A 19686-nucleotide genomic window follows, 5' to 3' on the forward strand; every position below is an offset into this window, starting at 1 on the left:
GCTTGCCTCTAAAGCGCTAATGCCCCTGTCATCCAGGAAACACACTTTATTTCCCAGTACAAAAGGCCTCATTTGTATCTCTGTCCCAACAAATACATTGTCAGGCGGGGATAAAAAGAAACGGAGGATACAATAAAAACCATCCTCTATTTTTAGACAGGAGAGCGCGGCGCGTGTCGATAAGACGCACAGCCGTTTCTCCCCTTTCTATTTTAACTCAGACGCAGGTCCTCTCAAAGGTTTCTCCGGCTCTCATCAGCATGCGAGGCATTTCCCAGCACTAGATTTAGCAAAGTGAATTAATTTGGATTTGGCTTGCTAATGATGCTGGTGTATGATTACAGCTCCACAAGGGTGTGCAATAGCTCCCCGTACAGATGCATGCTGGGCCACGACTCATTTACTGCCGGAGCTTGTGTTTGGAGACGCACGGATGAGCGTTTTTAGGCATTTTATGGATGCATGTGCATCCAGCTTCTGTCCTTATCGACTCAATATTTTAAACTGGTCCCGGGCTGGAACAAAGAGGCAAAGCAGGGGCTTTGGGCATATTCGGGTCCCTCCTTCTACAATAGCAGAGCAGGAATTTCCATTCGCAGCCTGCCTGCTCTTTTGTGTGGGCCCGGGCAGGGCCGGCTGGTGACGGGCTTGTCATTTGATTAACAGAGAGAATTTTTAAAAAGGAATGAAAGGTGATTTAATATCTGTGCTTGGTCTCATCAGCTCAGCTTGGGGATCGAGCTCTCAGCCCCGCCAGCTTATTAGTTATAACTATATAGCATGCATAATAAAACTGCTCATTTGCTCATTAATATTAAAATTATCATATTCAGAGCCATGGGCATTAAGATCAATCAAATCCTGGGATTTTCAGGTCAGATGCGAGATCTGCTTATGAGGGTTTTTTTTTTTTTATATATATATATTCCTCTCTCTCCCTTTTCTTAGAGCAAAAAAAACACCCGCCCCTCAAATAAAACATGAAAAAAATGTAATATGAGCAAAGGTTATTATTTGGCTTCTTTGCTACATGTTTTAATTACATTCTTTTATGGCGACGTACAAGACTCTGCATATTTCTTTATTTTTTATTCATGCTTCTTGATTATAAAAGCGTGTTTATGGGTCATTTTGATAAATTGCATAAATATATTTTTGGAATTGTAATATTGCTTTTAATTTCTAAACTTGTAACATCTACACTTTCTACTTAATATAGCCTTTAATCTTTAAATAACTGCCATGATTTAAGTTTAATCTGCAAAAGCATTTTACAACAACAGTGTTTAGCAGTTTTTTTTTTTTTTTATAAAATGCACTTATAAATCATGCACACAAATACATTTATTGAAGTCAACTCAAAATTAAGATTTTTTTGTATTTTCGTTGTTTAACAGAACGCAGTGCGACACAACCTCAGCCTGCACAAGTGTTTCGTCCGGGTGGAGAACGTAAAGGGCGCTGTGTGGACCGTTGACGAAATGGAATATCAGAAACGCAGATCTCAAAAGATAACAGGGTACACATACACACAAACACAATATAAATGTCTTTTAAATTCTGTTACAGTACGATTAGTAGTAATATACTTAAACAATTATGTTGTTGTGTTCAGGAGCCCGACGTTGGTCAAGAACCTGCCATCCAGTCTGGGTTATGGGGCAGCTCTCAACGCCAGCTTACAGGTAACGTGTGTGTGTGTGTGTGTGTGTGTGTGTGTGTGTGTGTGTGTGTGAGGTTGGCACAGGCAGTGAGAGTCTAGAAGGACACCGTGTGGTAGAGGCAGGTACCTTCTCTGCCAGCCTGGCCTCAGATTGATAGCAGCCTGTGCAAATGCGAGGGCATAATCATTAATATTTATCCAAACTGTCATAAATGATTTGGCTTCGCAGTGTCGGCCAGCGAGGTGCTCGTGGCAAAAACTTTAAAATTTAATTACTGTATATAACTTTAATGTGCAGGAGGCAAAAATGTCAGGAGTCTTTTTTTTTCTTTGACTGTTTTGAGGTAAAGTTTTGGATGGTTTCATTATCTTGTGGATGCTCGGGCTTTCTTCATTCGCTGTTCATTTGAGCCCTGTCTTGTAAGGCGAAGAGATTGTTTTTGCAACTTGGAAACTTTCCCGTTGTTTTTTTCCCTGCCACTTTGTGGCAGTTCTCATCTGTTTTTATCATACTGATTCTTCAGCAATAATTCGGAAAGCAACTCGATAAAAAAGAGGAGATAATCTCAAACGGCATGACATGCCAACTGCTGAAAAGGCTTGAAAATGCTTGAGTATAACTATTCCCTCTCTCTCTCTCGCTTTCTCTCGTAGGCTGCGTTGGCGGAGACCTCTTTGCCGTTGCTGGGTAATCCTGGCTTGATGAATAGCGCGTCAGGTATGATGGGGGCGAGTCCTCCAGGACTGATGAGCGGCAGCCCGACCGGCCTATTACAGGGCACCACGCATGAAGATCTCAACGGCACACTAGATCACCTGGACACTAACGGACACAGCAGTCCCGGATACTCCCCACAGACCCAACTGTGAGTTCACACACACATATGCACATGCATTTAGACATAAAACAGCACACAATGTGACGCGTTTACAAAATATTGAGCAGGGTTGATTTGGATTATGAAAAAATGGGTTATTTTATTAGCTAATATTACCATACAAATACAAATAATTGGTTTTGGTGACAGAAGCTTCCACAGCATAAACAGAATGACAGTGATAAGACAGATAATAAAAAGAATAAAAATAGGATAGATAAACAATACAAAAAAATATTAAATTTTTATATAATGTTAATATTATATTATTAATTTATTTAATTATATATGTGGTCAATTTTGATTTTATTTTGTATTTAAGGTCCTAAAATAATGAATTATAATAGAATTAAAATATAAATAATTAATATTTAATATTATATAATACGTTCATATTATTTATAAAAATAAAACACAATAATTTAAATTCTTTCAGATTTTTAGCACTGATTCTGCAGTGGTATGACTATTTGCAAGCTTCCTAAATTATGTTTAAATTAAATTTACACAATTCACTACATTTACTCATTGTTTATCCAGTTACACTATATATATATATATATATATATATATATATCACTTTATGGAAATAAAATAGGTTGCAAATTGGTAATTTATGTACATTTTGAAGCTAATTAGAGCTTAGCAATAATAAAATAATTAATTAATATTATTTATTCAAAAATATGTACCTTAAATGTTAAGGGAAGATGTTCAGAAATTATAGCAAAATAATTTTTTTATTTTTTATTCTGTAGTTCTATTACATTTTTTAGCACTGATCCTGGTTCACAAGGTTCCTAAATTATATTTAAATTCAATTCACTTCATTCCTTAATTACCTTTAAAATCAGATTCACTCAATTTACGCATTGATTGTTCCGTTTCACTCTATAATATGTCACTTTATGAAATAAAATGGGTTTCAAACTGCTCATTTACCTAAGGGATGATGTATAGTCATTCTAGTTTGGCAATAATACTTAAAAAATAAGAATAATTCATATTTTTATTTAAAAATGTTTACCTTAAATGTTAAGGGTATTAAATGTTAAGACGTTCAGAAATTATAGCAAAAAAAAATACATAATAATATTGACAAATAATATATATATTTTTTTCCAGATTTGTAGCGTTGATCCAGCAGAGGTATGAATATTCGCAAAGGTACTTAAATTATATTTAAATTACATATGCATACAAAAAAACAAAATCATTCAGACCTGAAGGTTAAGTGTACATTTAGTTCTTGGATTACAGCTCTTACCTATAAATAGGTAAGAAGTGAAGGCTGCCATAATTATAGATTCCCTTGTAATTACCCCACTGTCCGCATCGCAGAGGTTTAGATGTTATTTTTTATGCAAGACGGTTCCTATTAATATTTAGCAGCTAACTATATCATTAATTACTTTAAAATCTTTGCCTTTCCATCTTTTTTAATGGCTCACAGAGAGAAAGAAGGAGACAGAGAGAGAGAGAGCACAGGCTGATGAAAGATTAATGCGGTGCCGGTCGGAGGAATGGTGATATAGAGCATGTGCTCGCCCTAATCAGTGATGTCACTCATGTTGGATGGCTGTGTTTACCGAGCCAAAGATAGTAGCACGAGCGTTAAGGGCAGCGGGAAGTGTGTCGTACGCCATCAGACCCGCACACACACACACATTTCATGCGTTTTGAGTTTCTAATGCTAACCCAAAGACCCTATTAGCTAAAAACACACTGCACACTCTGAAAATGTGTGTTAATAGGAGTGTGTTTGATTCAGAAGTGGGACAGTAGTGTGAAGTGGGCCAAATCCGAGATCCAGACAGAATCCCAGTGTATTCACTCCCTCAGGTTATTTAACTTTTAATAACAGACAGTTAAGTCTGGTGTTTTTAGTCCCCCCTCTCTCTCTCTCTCTCTCTCTCTCTCTCTCTTTCTGCCTGTCCGTCTGTCATGTTTTCTCTCTTTCTGGCCAAAGCGTTAAGACATAAATGCTCGATAAAGGTGAAATCCCTGTTACATGACCTCTACATCTCCGAAATGGAAGAAGTATGTTTTGGGACTGGCTTTTTCAGGGCTGCATTTAATAATGAAGAGGACAACATATTCGCATTTTGTCTCTTGAGAAACCGAACAATTAGACTTACCTTTCTCTGAACATGTTGCATTAATGGCATCAGTCAGACTAGATGTGTTTGTATGAGCACATGTACGATTTTTAACGTTTTGTTATCTGTATCTGGTTGAGAAGAGAACAATTTAATGCTTTTATGCCAGCAAAATGCAATATGATCAGCTGAAAGTTTCTTCAATATGAAATTAAACTTGAAATATTTATAGTAGTGAATGCTCAATGGATAAAGTTAAATAAAATTAAAATGTTCTCATTGTTTAGCCATTGTTTACTCTGAAATATGTCATATTATGGAAGTAAAATTGTGCCAAAAAAAAAAAAATATATATATATATATATATATATATATATATATATATATATAAATATGTTATATAAATAGAATAAATATAAATGTTTCTTCAGAATCAAGCATTTCAGATATATATATACACACACACACACACACACACTTTTATATTTATATATTTATTAAAATTTTTCTTCACTATAAGCTGTAACTGACCAATCAAGCATTTCAGAGATCAATGTAATAAAACATTTAAACACTGTAATATTATGGAAATATGTCATATTATGGAAGTAATAGTGTGCCAAAAAACAATTTTTATATATATATATATATATATATATATATAAAAATAGAATAAATATAAATGTTTCCTCAGAATCAAGCATTTCAGATATCCATGTAATAAAACATTTAAACACTGTAATATTATGGAAATATGTCATGTTATGGAAGTAAAATTGTGACAAAAAATAATAATTATACCATAAATATTATACCAATCAGAATCAAGCATTTTAGAGAACCATGTAATACAACTTTTTAAACACTATTAAGCGGACACGCTTGCACAAACATGCTTGAAATTGGTAGTGTTTGCGGTCATAGTCGTCTTCACTCAAGCGCTGTGCCCATGTCTGCAGACACACACACAGAGACTGGCACAGACACCGGCTCCACATTTTCTCATGCCAGCCTCTCATTAAACACAAAATGACTCATCCTGACATCTTAATACAGTGGAGAAGGGACGGCAAGGACTAATCATTTCTCTCTTCCTCTCTCCTTCCTCCTCCGACCTCACAAGCATGCCGCTGATTTATAATTAATGCAAATGAAAGCTGTAAGCCATGCTTCTTCACATTAGGAGTAAAGGCCTGTGTCGAGCTTAATGGCCAGTGGAACGTCGGACCGACCGGGATCATTTGTCTCGCCGTAATATCTTTAAGTATATCTGTTTGTTATTGTACGATAAATGTGGCCAGCCGAACGTTAGGTGAGCGTTGACAGTCAACGGTGTCTTTTATAGCCTCATCAAACATTATGACAAAAGAGATGTTTACTAACATTATAGCTTCATTTTTATGGCTGTAGCACCAGTAAAACGATGAAAAGTGATAAAAAAATAAAAAATATGGCAAATTAGACAGAAATCTTTTTAATCACAAGTGAATAATGAGAGAAAGACGTGATTGGACATTTTCAGTTAAATTAACACAGTTTGAAGACCAGAACGTGATCATTTATGACCATGGACCACAAAACCAAAAATACATTGTATGGGTCAAAATGATTGATTTTGCTTTTATGCCACAAATCATTAGGGTATTAAGTAAAGTATCATGTTCAATAAAGATATTTTGTACATTTCCTACCATAAATATATCAAAACTTAATTTTTGATTAGTATTATGCATTGCTAAGAACTTAATTTGGACAACTTTTAAAGGCGATTTTTTTCTATATTTAGGTTTTTTTTGCACCCTCAGACTCTAGATTTTCAAATAGTTGCATTTCAGCCAAATATTGTCCTATCCTAGCATATTTATTCAGCTTTCAGGTGATGTATAAATCTCAATTTCAAAAATTTTAACCTTATGACAGGTTTTGTGGTCCAGAGTCACATTTTTGTTTTTTATAAGCTTATATCTGTTTGTTATTGTACAATAAATGTGGCGGATGAAACGTTACCCTTTCTTTGATACCAAAATAGATTGTAGTATCAGAGAAGTTATGAGAATGAATAATTTACATTAATGAAAAAGTTGTAAAAACAATTACACACAAAACAAAAACTGCGTAATATTTTGACAAAGAAGTACAACTATGGGAAAGAACTTTAAAATAAAATGACTAAAACGTCTGCAGTCGCAGGTGAATATACCAACAAGATCAAAGCCTGATGGGATATTCTCATTCAAAATAAATTTTTTCTAAGACTAAAGCTTCATGGTACATCCTTAAATGTATATCAGTATATTATTGTGTGATAAACGCAACCAGTAGAAAGTTAAACTGTTTTTTGACGGCAAAATAGATGCCTATAAACATTTTAGAATCATTATTTTGACTAAAACCGCAAGAAACAACTTTAGCAATGAGCATTGACAGTCAAAAATGTCCTTTACAGCATTATAACTTTATAGTTAAAGTGACAAAATAGATGATTGCAAACATTATATGCCAGTGTTTTATGGCTAATTTGCCAGTTAAATGATGAGAACGATTAAAAATTACGATAACGAATTTTAAAAAGCTATGAAAATTGTATGAAACTATGTCAAATTAGTAAAAAGAAATAGTAATGGCCGATGGACATGCCGACGAGAGCGTATCTTTACTCAAGATTACACTGTCTGGCGACCAGACGCCATTGTGCTTGAATTAATTGCTTTAATAAAGGAGACAGAACTTTTTAATTCGCATTCACAGGTATTACTTGAGGGTGTGAAATATATCATTGTGGTGGTCCGGCGTAGTCGCCTCCCTTTCTCTCCAGCGCACGTAGCCGAGTACAGGAGACAGAAACATCCCGGCACTTCCACATCTGAATATTAATCTATTTTGCCATAAATATTAAAGTAATCTGTACCTTTTAAAATTCTTTTCATATTCAAAGTTCCCCGTGCCATTGATGAGCGCGACCCAGGAGAGAGCAGCCAGACACGGCCTAATACAGAGACTAGTTGATAAGGATTCCTCTCTCTCTCTCTCTCTCTCTCTCACTCCAGTCCAGCGGGATTTCCCGATGCATCCGACGTGTCAGAAATAATTAGGTTTTGTCAGATTTATCATGGTAGCACAAACCTCTCTCCCTGCCAAGGGCCCGAGATCATGTTAAGCCTTGTTTGTGTATGACAGAGTTATTATTCTTGTTAGTAACCCTACTTCCGCCCTCTCTTCGGCATCTCGCCGCTCCTCGCCAAACCGCTCCGTGTTTTTTCACCATTTTTTCTACCCTCCTCCCTACATTTATTGACAGTCGGTAAAGATATTCATCCATTTGGAGTTAAAAACATGGATCATGGTGTCCGAGGCAACTGGCAGTCTGAAGTTGATTAATGGTGGAGTCTAGCTGCAGGTTGTCTCCTCACTTGAGAAGTGCCACCACGGCCCCTGCATATTAACGAAGGCCTGCACTTTCTATTAACAAGATAAAAAAAATAAAAAAAAGCTCCACTCTCCCCCCGCCCACCCAACAAACCCCCCTCTTTGCTCCAGGGGCGAGAGGATGAGAAATTCTCCATTATTTATAATGGGGCTGCAGCTACTCCCTTTTTCCCTTTTAAATAGCAGGTGCCATCAGTAAACTTCTCAGTGGCGAGCATATTTTACTGTCAACGCTTTCGCGTTTCCATGCGTGCTTCATTAATCGGGGTTTAATTGCTGTTAACGCTTCTTTTGCGACTTTGAAAACACAGACATCTTGAGTTAAAGGTGTCTCCGCTGCTGTGTTGAACGGTTGTATCTAATCTTTTTTGCATGGTTGATGAGTTTCTTTTTTCATTAGATCTTAGATTTGCTTTTCTATAGGCTACAAAGCTTATAAATACTTATTTTGACAGCTTCCTGGGATACTTGGTTCTGATTGGTCAATCGTGCATTTTGCAGTCTTATTTTTTTGTGTAATGATGGCTCAACTAAATAGTGGCAAGCGCATTTCTGTATAGCTGTGCTAGTTTTACGTTTATTTATTCTCATTTATAATATAATATAATTTGAACTTAAATCATATTTAATGTCCATTTATTTATTTAATGGAATTTTAAACATAAATTAATATGTTTATTTAGAAAAGATTGATTAAATGGATCAAATGACATAATGGATAAATGGATCGAATGATTTAATGTCTATTTATGTATTTAATAAATAATAAGCAAACCTCTTTAATGGTCATATAAGGACCTGAATATCTTATTTATTTACTTATTTATTTCAAGTCTAGGGGCAGTAAGAATTTCAAAGAAATTAATCATTTTATTCAGAAAAGACGTATTAAATGGCTTAAATGACATATTCAATTATTTTCCCATTTAATAATATAATTTATAACATATTTATTGTCCATTTATTTATTTATTTACTAAGTAAAAAGTGTGATATTGTGCAATCTCATTATTGCAAAATTAACGTCTTTAATGGTCATTTAAGGTCCTAAATATCCTGTTTTACAATTATTATGATTATTATCTTTCAGAAGGTCAGGGCCAGTAAGAATTAAAAAAAAAAAAAAAATTCAGAAAAGACATATTAAATGGCTCAAATGATGTATTAAATCATATTTAATGTCCAATTATTTATTTACTAAGTAATAAGTGTGATATTGTGTAGTTAGATGGCCATTATCACAAAATAAACCTCTTTAATGGTCATATCAGGTCCTACATAATCTGTAGAAATTATTAGTTTTATTCAGAAAAGACACATTAAATGGATAAAAGTGACAGTAAACACTTTTACGATACAAAAAATATATATATTTTGACTAAATGCTGTTCTTTCGAACTTCCTAGTCATCAAAAAAAAAACTGAAAAAAAGATCAGTTTCACCAAAATTTTAAGCAGAACAACTGTTTACAGCATTGATGATATTAAGAAATGTGTCTTGAGCAGCAAATCAGCATATTAGAGTGATTTCTGAAGGATCATGTGAAAATTCCAATAAGGAAAAAATTACATTTTCAAACATTTTCAATTAGACAAATTGTAGAAATATTTCATATGAATGTTTTTACTGCATTTTTGATCAACATATTGCACCAGACCGTCTTCTAAATTCTGAATTTTTTTCCACTTCCGCAGGCCTCCAATTCACGTCAAGGAGGAGCCACTAAACATGGACGACGAGGACTGTCCGATGTCACTGGTGACCACAGCCAATCACAGTCCTGAGCTGGATGATGACCGGGAGCTTGAGGAGGGCAACCTATCGGAGGACCTGGAATGACTATTTTGCCCCACCCCTCCGCCGGGGCTCTGGCTCTTTCAGGCCCCGCCCCTCAACTAATCCACAACCACCGCAAACGCAAAAAGACTGGACGCAGCAAGGCGGGAGTATTTATTTAGCATGCATCTGGAGACTGGCCCGAAGAAAATCTATAGCGCAGATCTTTAGGGACCACAGATGGACAGACACGAGACGTCTGCTTTTTAAAAACAAGAACAAAAGGACAAGATTTCATTCGAATCGGCTCGGCCACCTCACACCATGAACACGAGGCTCACGGACCGAAAGAAAGACAGAAGTGAAAGACGGGAGCGAGTCCGTTTTTGTAGAAAGCCAACGGCCACATATACTGCCAAAAAAAGAAGTTTTAAGTTTGTGAATATCCAAGCCACAGTAGTCGTCGGTGTTAGATGCAATTGCTGGTTCAATTCAAGTTGTTGCTCTGTTCTTTTTTGCACATGAGTAGTATCAAAAATTAGTGTCACTGCCTGTATGTCGACAAAATTTTAAAAAGGAAAAAAAGCTGTTTTTTGTTGTCGTTGCTGTTCATTTGGTTTTGCCTCCCCCCCCCCATCACTGTCGTTTCGTTCTTCCCGCGACTTAGCTTACGTTCGTTTCGCGTCACGTTTGCGCCACCAACTGTAAATGGCATTTCTTAAAATAACACAACCAAGGTATCAAGACTGTTTCAGCCGTCCAAAAAAAAAAAAGTACACCAAGTAGGTCTCGAGTCTCACTAGCTCTGTTTCTGCTGAACCACGCCGAGAGGAAAAACACGATGCGTTTCTGCGTATTCTTCTAGTCTCTTTACCTCCTTGTTCTAAAGCTTTGTCTACCTGCAAAGAGTCACAGGCAACAGCTAGAAACCAAAGCCAACACTATCAACGGCCAATAGCTTAGACAGAAGCCGCCAGACTCTTTGGTCAGTCTTCTGTGACTTTAACTAGTACAAAGAGAAGATTTCTTTTTCCACTAACTACCTTCGAATAACCTCTGGGATTGTCTCCTTTAGCCCTGTACAAAGAGTAAAAAGATTTTGATGTAATTTGATCGACAGACGGAGCGCTCGCTCTGGCCTCGTCAGACGGGAAGACCTCGATTCAGCGGGTAGAGCGAGAGAGCAGCTATAAATGGATCATGACCAAAATAACCATTTGTGGAAGTGCAGAAAACGTCACTTTTGTATTCCTTCTTTTTTTGTTTTAGTATTATGATTTGCGTAAGCCATCCTGTCATCGTTTTTACTAGTGAAATGTACTGTTCATTGTGAGTGTCCAATGTGTCACGTCTTATATCCGTCAAGTTTCTTCAGAGCCGAAACCGAAAATATAGTAACCAAACTTTAAGATATCTAGTGAAGCCAAAAAAGTCATGATTTCAAGTCGATATGAAATGATGTGGCTTGGTTATCTTGTAAAAGCAAACAACAGAGCCATGACCGGAAGAGGGCCGATCCTTTTCCAGCCGACGTTTGCTTTGCTCCATTGATTCAGACTCATTGTATAATTCATGGCTATATAGGATCATGGGAAGGTTTGTGGTTAGACCTTGTATGGTGTATAAGTAGCAACCAGTTATTTGAGGTGAAACGCTTTTATGTGAACGTTGCTGATGTCATCGAGGAAAAGCGGTTGTTGCTTTAAAGTTTGTTTCTGTTTTCAGTCAAACCAAAGTTATACAGATTTCTGCCTCTTCTTATACAGCGGATGGAGATGAAAATAACGCAAAGCCTGTTTCCTTTTCTTCTCTCTCTTTCTTTGATTGTTCTGTAATGCAGAAAACCCATTTGAAACGGATAACTGCTTTGTGTTGTAACCGATAATGTCAAAGTTTGTCTCTGTGTGTGTGAAACATACTGTGCAGTTGTTCCCGTTTCGTGCCAAACCGAAGGGTTGGCTGCTAGTTTTAGCACACCAACACACACACACACTCACACACACACACACACACACACACACACACACACACACACACACACACACACTAATAAGACAGCGAAGCTGGATCCAGGAACAAAGCGTATCCCTTATCCTTTGCTGGAGTCAGCAAATTGACTTGAAGATGACATTCATAATAATTTTATGGCACCAAATATAAGGACGCAGCGTCTTTGAATAAGAAGATACAAAAAGGGTTCTCCCACTTATCCAAAAAAGGCTTCTACCTCTTCACAACAAAGCGAACAAACGGCAGATTGCACGAATCGTTAGAACGCCACCGACACATTTTCCCGCCCGATTCACGCAGGACGTCGCCAAAAGCGCCAGTTTACATTCCCAAAGGCAGATGTGGAAGGGTTTGCATTGAACTAGTTTGTCCTCAGAACATTTGTAGAATGAATATGTAAAAATACCTGTAAGGGGATATTGTGTTATTAAAAAAATGCATGTCTAAATTCATTTGGTGGACTGGAAATAAGAATTAATAAACACGTATAATAAAACAGCAGGATGATGATGATGATGTTGATGGACTAAGTGCATAAAGTGTGCATACCTCAGCTATACTGTTTCCGGGAGGAGATGAAGATGATGATCGACAAAAAGAAACTCTCAGCCACAGAATGCATATTACCTGTAGAGTTTGCATGGGTTTTGTAAAAACATTTTAAAAAAAATGTCTAAAATAGTTGCTTGCACATAATACCAGAAGAACCTCCAGATCGGCAATCTCCTCCAATAGATTTTAGGATTGTCTGGGTTTTTTTCTGGGATGATTTTGTCTGTATTTTGATAATTGTGCATATTATGTAAAAAGATACAAAAAAAAAATGTTGGTGGACCCATGAATTTACCAGACATTTTTTTCTAAGCTAAAAAGATCAGTGTTTTTTTCCTCCTGAATTTTTACTGTTCTCTCATTGCTTGCTAAGAATAGCAAACCTGCTTTTCCTGCATCTGCGTTGCGTAGCTGTAAGGCTTTTCCTAATGTGTGTATTTATTGCTTGTACCTCTGTGCATACGTTCTGAAGCATTACGTCTGGCAGTTGAGTCATGTATCCTTTCTAATAACTATCATTCTCCGGGAATATGATCCCCTATGTATACAGTAAATTGGGACTGTAGCAAAAAAACATGTTTATGTAATTGGTGAATACCTTTCGGTTGTTTTGCCTTTTCGTTTGGTTTCGTTTCCTTCGAATCGAGACTCCTTTTTGATACTTTTCATTACCGTGTACTGTGTCCATATGTTACGGATTTCTGCGAGAGTAGAGGTCACGATTGAGAACTGTAACGGCCGTTATTATTTTCTGTATTCATGGCTTTTCACTGCTGAATAAAATAAAGGACCAAAACTAGGATTTGAAAAGCAACTGTCTACCTCCAACATCAGGGAGTTCTTATTTTTTTTTGTACACATATATCTTTTATCCTACAAAGACGCAGCCTGTGGAAATGGGGCTGCATTATGCTTTTATGCAACGTGAAGGAATTCGTCGCAGGAACTCAAAAACAGCTCGGGAAAAAAAACAATAAAACTTTAATAGCCGACTTGCACGGCTTTGTTCCGGCTCTCGGCACCTCGAGTGTTGTTTAGACGAGGGGAGAGGAGCCGCCCGTGCAGCCAGAGGTGCGGGTAATGGACGCGGCCCATGTTCTTCGTCCTCGGCTTTGATCTGAGGAGAGCGTGGCCCGGCGCAACTTACTTGAAAAGGCTATTTGGGATGCAGTCTGGTCCTCTGTGAGGGGGAAACGGCACATCTTCTTGCGTATTTGCTATGTTTTGGTCCCCAGTTGAGCTGCATGCAGCGTGTGTTTACTTGAACGCTGAAAGCCAGGCATGAGGGAGCGGTTTATTTCCCAGAAATAATATATAGCAAGTCGCGGAGGACCGTTGTGAGTAACTTTAAACACTTTAAACCAAAAAAGAACTTTAAAATAATTGTTGTAATAATAGTAATAATGAAACAAACCTTATTTTTCCCACAAGAGTGGGCGCGGCCATTTGTAATTTTTATGAGCTGGACTTCCGGTCACATCCGTGTCCAGCTTTGCAGCTTGATATAGCAAATAGGTGTGTCTTACCACATTTTTTAATGTAGTATCTTAATTATAAACACACTGGTTCGTAGTGCAAAGAGTTTTACCGTTTACTGTACATTGTTATTCTTCTCCTTGCTTTGTTTTCACAAGGTGTAATCAATCGGCCATTTTGTCGACGGTGAACGTAAACAACGCCACTGAACTGGACGAAACTTGCATATTATGCTGATTATTGCTGCTGAAAATGATCATTTGTTGTCATGTTTAAGGCTGTACTAATTAGTCAGGTCGGGGAAAACATTTGGAGTACTATATACTGCCAAAATTATAACAAATCAAGGAGAAGAGTGCAAAAAAACTGTCTGAGGAACAAAAGGTGTTTGTGGTTGGCCAAACTGAACCAGGATTTCCAGGGTAAGAATCTTTGTGTTTGTTCTTATCATTTCCCGTCAGGTAGGTGAAATATTAGGCTAATATCTTAATTAATACTGCTCATACGTATCTTTACCAGCTATTAACTTTAGCTTGTCAAATATTGCGCTCATTCTGCTTACTAAGTCTATATGATTTAGCAGCTGTGGTTTAGTCAGCATAAATTAGCAGAACAACGTATTCAGTTGTACATTAACTGTGCAATCCATGCTGTTGTTTACATGCGAGTAATGCCAACATGGTGCAAACCCTCTATAGCAGCCAATGAACCAGAAGTCTCACCCATAGGCTGACTTCCGCATTGAATAAGGTGGCTTGGTTGAGGCCATACTGCTGTGTCAGGTTTCTAAAACATTCAGACCAACGTTTAAATCTACAGATGTCGTACTTTCATTGGTCTCTACATTTTAAGTTAGTACAGGAAAAAGAAAACTTAAAGAAATAGTTCATCTGAAGGTGACAATTTGCTGAAAACGTACTCAACCTCAAGCCACCCAAGATATAAATAAGTTTGTTTCTTAGTCAGAACAGATTTGGAGAAATTTTGCATCCTCTGCAGTGAATGGGTGCCATCAGAATGCAAGTCCAAACAGCTGATTAAAACATCACAGTAATCCACAGCACAACGTCATCTTTTGGGATAAGTCCATAATCCATAATAAGGCTTCCTCCAATGAAAAAGCCCATCAGCTGTTGTTCTCTCACATCAAAATCTACCAATATAAATGTTTAGAACCATTTTGGACTGTTTACACTTGTAAAAGGTGCTTGATCTGTGTTTATTTCTCTCCTGATTCAGACTAAATGGCTTTTTAACTGGAGAAAGTAATTTTAAAGCAAAATCAAGAACTCATACTCATACTTTAAAGCAATGGTTTAAATATAAAAACATCTTATTTATGGATTTATTTAATACCAAAACAGAGCTTTATGCTGGACAGCTTTAATTGATGGACTGGAGTCATGTTGTGGATTATTGTAATGTTTTTATCAGCTGTGACGGCACCCATTCACTGCAGAGGATCAATTAGGGAGCAAGTGATGTAATGCTAAATGTCTCAAAATCCATTCTGATGAAGAAACAAACTCACCTACATCTTGAGGGGTGAGTACATTTTCAGTCAATTTTAATTTTGGGGAGAACTATTCATTTAACATCGAAAAACTGCACTGTACCTTTAAGACAAATATGCATGTGGGTGTTAAATGATCTTATTTCTTATCCTGGTTTTACTCTGATCAAACAAATGAACCCTTTTCCCAAGGAAACGTCACGTTTTACTCGGGGGTCAGCGCAGACAGATGTGATTTAACCTCATTTCTGCCTTTGAAATTGAAATGCGTTGACCACAAATTTGTAAAATAGTAAAAGCAAACTTGTCAAAGTCACGAGCAGGTGCTCGGGCGGGCCGTGATTGAACCCAAGTCCCTGGTGTGACCCAGCGCTCATTTTCATGCATAACAGTTTTATCTTGACTGATGGGCCGCTCCGTCAGTGGCCTTTTACTCTGAAGGGATTTGACTTTACCACAAAGACCGAGCTAACAGGCCCCTGAGAATCTGTCTTTTAGCAGGTCCTCCACTGGTCACTGAGAAGAATTTGGATTTTTTTTAGGTTTCGCCCAATCAAATCGTCCCCCCCCCGGTCCCGGTTTCTGCAGTTACTCCGGCAGTTTCCGTGGCGCGCTACCTCTCAGGACGCTATTCTTCCGTGCTTTTTATGCACTTGGAAGTGTTTGTGAATTCAAGTGAAGGATGGCATACGACGTGCAACAAGGGCCGCTGTGTACCACACAACATCAGAGTGAGCGCAGACATTAAAGTGTGAGCCACATTACAGACCCCTCTTTCAAAGGCCATGAAATAATAATGGCTTGTGGTTAGAGGTATCCGTGAGTCACATTCGCTGCTTTTCATAAAGTGGAGTTATTTACAGAGCAATGAATAAAAGAATGGGATAGCGGTGCAAACCTTTTCCACATGAACTGAGAGAGCTGAAATAGGTCAGCATACATTTTGTTCTTTAGGTAGAGGTCTCACATTCACTAATGTCCTAGTCTACTAATAAAAATAGAATGCGCTCCTGATTGATTTAAAGAACCGTTCTGGGTTTAATAAGTCAAAATATATTAGTTAGCACATTAGTGTCCTTTAGTTCATAAAAATAAGCAAAAATTGTGCTTGCGGTACACTCTTAAAAATAAAGGTTCTTTATTGGCATCTATGGCTCCATGAAGAACCTTTAACATCCATGAAATACAGGGTTCTTTAGATATTTTAAATGTTCTTCACACTAAAAATTAAGAACTCTTAAAAATAAAGGTTCCAAAAGTGTGTTTTCCCAATAAAGCCATAAAACAACATTTCAGTGAATAGTTTCTAAAAAAAAAAAAAAAACATTTTGAAGAACATTTAAAAAAAGTAAAGAAGCTTTTTTGACTCTGAAAAACCTTTTCTGCATTTGAAAGGTTCCATTGATGTTCAGAGGTCTTCATAGAGATATTGATGCCAACAATGAACCTTTATTTTTCTAATAAAAATAGAGTGTACTCCTTATTGATTTAAAGGACTGTTCAGGTAACATAAGTCGAAATATATTAAGTTGGCACAAAAAAATAATTTACAATCACTCTTAAAAATAAAGGTTCTTTATTGGCATCTATGGCTCCATGAAGAAACTTTAACATCCAAGAAAAACAGTTCTTAAGATTTTTAGATTTCTAAAAATGAACTCTTAAAAATAAAGTTTTTTTTTGCAGTGATACCATAGAAAATTTTTTTTTGGTCCCTTAAGGAACCTCTCAGTGAAAAGTTTCTAAAAGAACCATTTTGAAGAACATTTTTAAATTCTAAAGAACCTTTTCTGCATTTGAAAGGTTGCATGAATGTAGAACCATTGATTTCAATAAAGAACCTTTATTTTTAAGAGTGTTGCTTGAAAGGTTCTTTAGAGAACTAAAAATCATTTTTCTTCTGTGAAAACCCCCTTTTGGAACCTTTATATTTAAGAATAAAACACTTGCAGTGAAAGTCTATGGGACGAGACATTCTGAAGTGTTTAAAAGCCTAAAAGTGATCTGATGTTTTTGTTAAAGCACTTATAGTAAGTATTATGCACACTAATGTTTATTATACAAGCTTTACGTTGTCTAAGTCACTTAGCAGTGGTACTACTTTTCGAGGCTGATGAATATGTGAAAATGAAAAGTCTTTTTGGTTTTCTTGTGCACATCATTGCAACACACATAGCAAAACTTTTCACACTAGAAGATGTTATTTGATGGACTGGTAGATTATTGTGATGTTTTTATCAGCAGTTTGGACTCATTCTGACGGCACCCATTCACTGCAGAGGATCCCCTGGTGAGCAAGTGCAATGCTAAATTTCTCCAAATCTGTTAGGATGAAGAAAATAAACTCATGTACACCTAGGATGGCTTGAGGGTGAGTAAAGTGTCATTACATTTTTATTTTTGGATGAACTTACTATTCCTTTAACATTGACAAAAAAATGCACTGTACCTTTAAGACAAATATGCATGTGGGTGTTAAATGATCTTATTTCTTATCCTGTTCTTCACACTATAAAAAAGAGGATCTTTCAAGAACTGTTTACTGAAATGTTCTTTGGAGAACTAAAAATTGTTGTGAAAACCCCCTTTTGGAACATTTATTTGTAAGAATGTACAGCACTTGCAACTGAAGTCTTTGGGGTGAGACTTTCTGCAAGGTTTAAAATCATAAATTTGAGCTTATATTTTTGTTAAAGCACTTATATTAAGTATTGTATGCACAGATGTTTATTATAAAAGCTGTTTTTTCCAGATCTTTATTGTAGCGGTACTATTTTTCTAGGCGGATGAATATTTAAGTGAATGTGAAAAGTCCCTTTTTAGTTTTTAACTCGTTTTATTCTACAAGATGTCAACAGATGGACAATTGATTGGTTATGTTTTCATCAGCTGTTTAGACTCTCATTCTGATGGCACCCATTCACTGCAGAGGATCCACTGAGTGAGTGATGCAATAATACATTGCTCCAAATCTGCTAGAATGAAGAAAATAAACTCATCTACATCTGGGATGGCCTCAGGGTGAGTAAAGATTCATTTAATGTTAATTTTTGGATGAACTATTCCGTTGAAAATAAAGAAAAGAAAGAATTTCACTGTACCTTTAAAACAAATGCATGTAGGTGTTAATCTTATTTCTTATTCTGTTCTTCACCCAAAAATGGTTCTTCTACTGCGAAAGCCCTCTTTCAGTGCCTTTATTTTAAAAAATGTACAGCACTTCCAAGGGAAGTCTATGAGGTGAGACTTATATTAAGTATTATTTGCACAAATGATTATTATAGTTTCTTTTAGTAGTGCTATTTTTCTAGGTGGATGAATATGCTAGCGAATGTAAAAAGTCAGTTTTTGTTTTCCTTGTGCACATCATGCACACAGTACAGTATTAACTGACTTAAATTGGTAAAAATAAGTTAATAAATCTAATATAACATTAAACAGACATGCAAAGGTAAGTGATGTTATTAAATTAGTGACATGTTAACGCTTTAATATGATTCCTGCGGCTATACTTCTATTTTAAATACATTACTCTACACACGATTATGTTTTTCTATAAACCACGAGGCCTGTTGTAATGATTGTGTATGACAGTCGACCGCATCTTTAATATGCACATACAACAGCCTAATTTAGTTGTCTCCTAGCAAAAGGTGTCAAAACTGATGTGCTGTTGTGAGAAAAATATCAAAATTGGGTTTAGAGATTCGGAGGCCAAAAGTGTGCCTCTCTGCTCAGCCCTGACATTGTGTTCCTGCTCTCCAGTGGGGACTCGCCTGCGGCTGCAGAATCGCCTGCTAAATAGTCCGAGGCGATGGCAACGCTAATTGAGATCATCATTATTATAATTGCAGCTCCTAAAAAAGTGTGTCTTAAATAATTTGCATTGCTCTCGAGTTGATATTGGAACACACTGCAGAAAATAATTGCATGGCTGCAAGGCACGTTTGGGTTGGACGGCTCCCTCTCTGTCTATCTGTCTCTCTCTCTGTCTCTCCTCCTCAGGGTTGCTGGTGTTCACCCCGTCTCCTGCTCTCAGCTGACGATGGCCCCATTACTGATTTGCTTTTCTGCATCGCCACAAAACCCCCGACACATTATATCACAGATCACTGAGCCACTTAAAGATGCGGACTCAAATTCGAGATTTATTGTGCAGGCTAAACATAAATAGGATAAAATCGTTTGCATGATGGGCATCTATGAAATGATGAAAAGTAATTTAATGCAGGGGTTAACAACAAGCATCGATGAAGTTAAGAGAAATGTATAATAACAAGAAAGCAAAGTTT

At 36.8% G+C, this 19686-nt stretch overlaps 1 protein-coding gene across 4 annotated transcripts in view; it reads left to right on the forward strand.

Moving 5' to 3' along the window:
- The window catches only part of foxp2 (forkhead box P2), a 111762-nt gene extending 98555 nt beyond the window's left edge, over positions 1-13207 (forward strand). The window contains exons 16-20 of one of the 4 annotated variants that reach the window (XM_073838597.1): positions 1398-1519; positions 1616-1685; positions 2318-2529; positions 3667-3708; positions 9762-13207. In XM_073838597.1, the coding sequence (XP_073694698.1) occupies positions 1398-1519; positions 1616-1685; positions 2318-2529; positions 3667-3708; positions 9762-9906 (591 nt within the window). In that variant the 3' untranslated portion in view covers positions 9907-13207. Of the gene's footprint in view, positions 1-1397; positions 1686-2317; positions 2530-3666; positions 3709-9761 lie in introns of all 4 variants that reach the window. The other 3 variants (XM_073838595.1, XM_073838598.1, XM_073838596.1) reach the window with 3 other exon arrangements.
- The last annotated feature ends 6479 nt before the right edge of the window (positions 13208-19686 follow it).

The sequence above is a fragment of the Garra rufa genome, chromosome 4, assembly GCF_049309525.1.
Source record: "Garra rufa chromosome 4, GarRuf1.0, whole genome shotgun sequence".
NCBI classification, from domain to species: domain Eukaryota; kingdom Metazoa; phylum Chordata; class Actinopteri; order Cypriniformes; family Cyprinidae; genus Garra; species Garra rufa.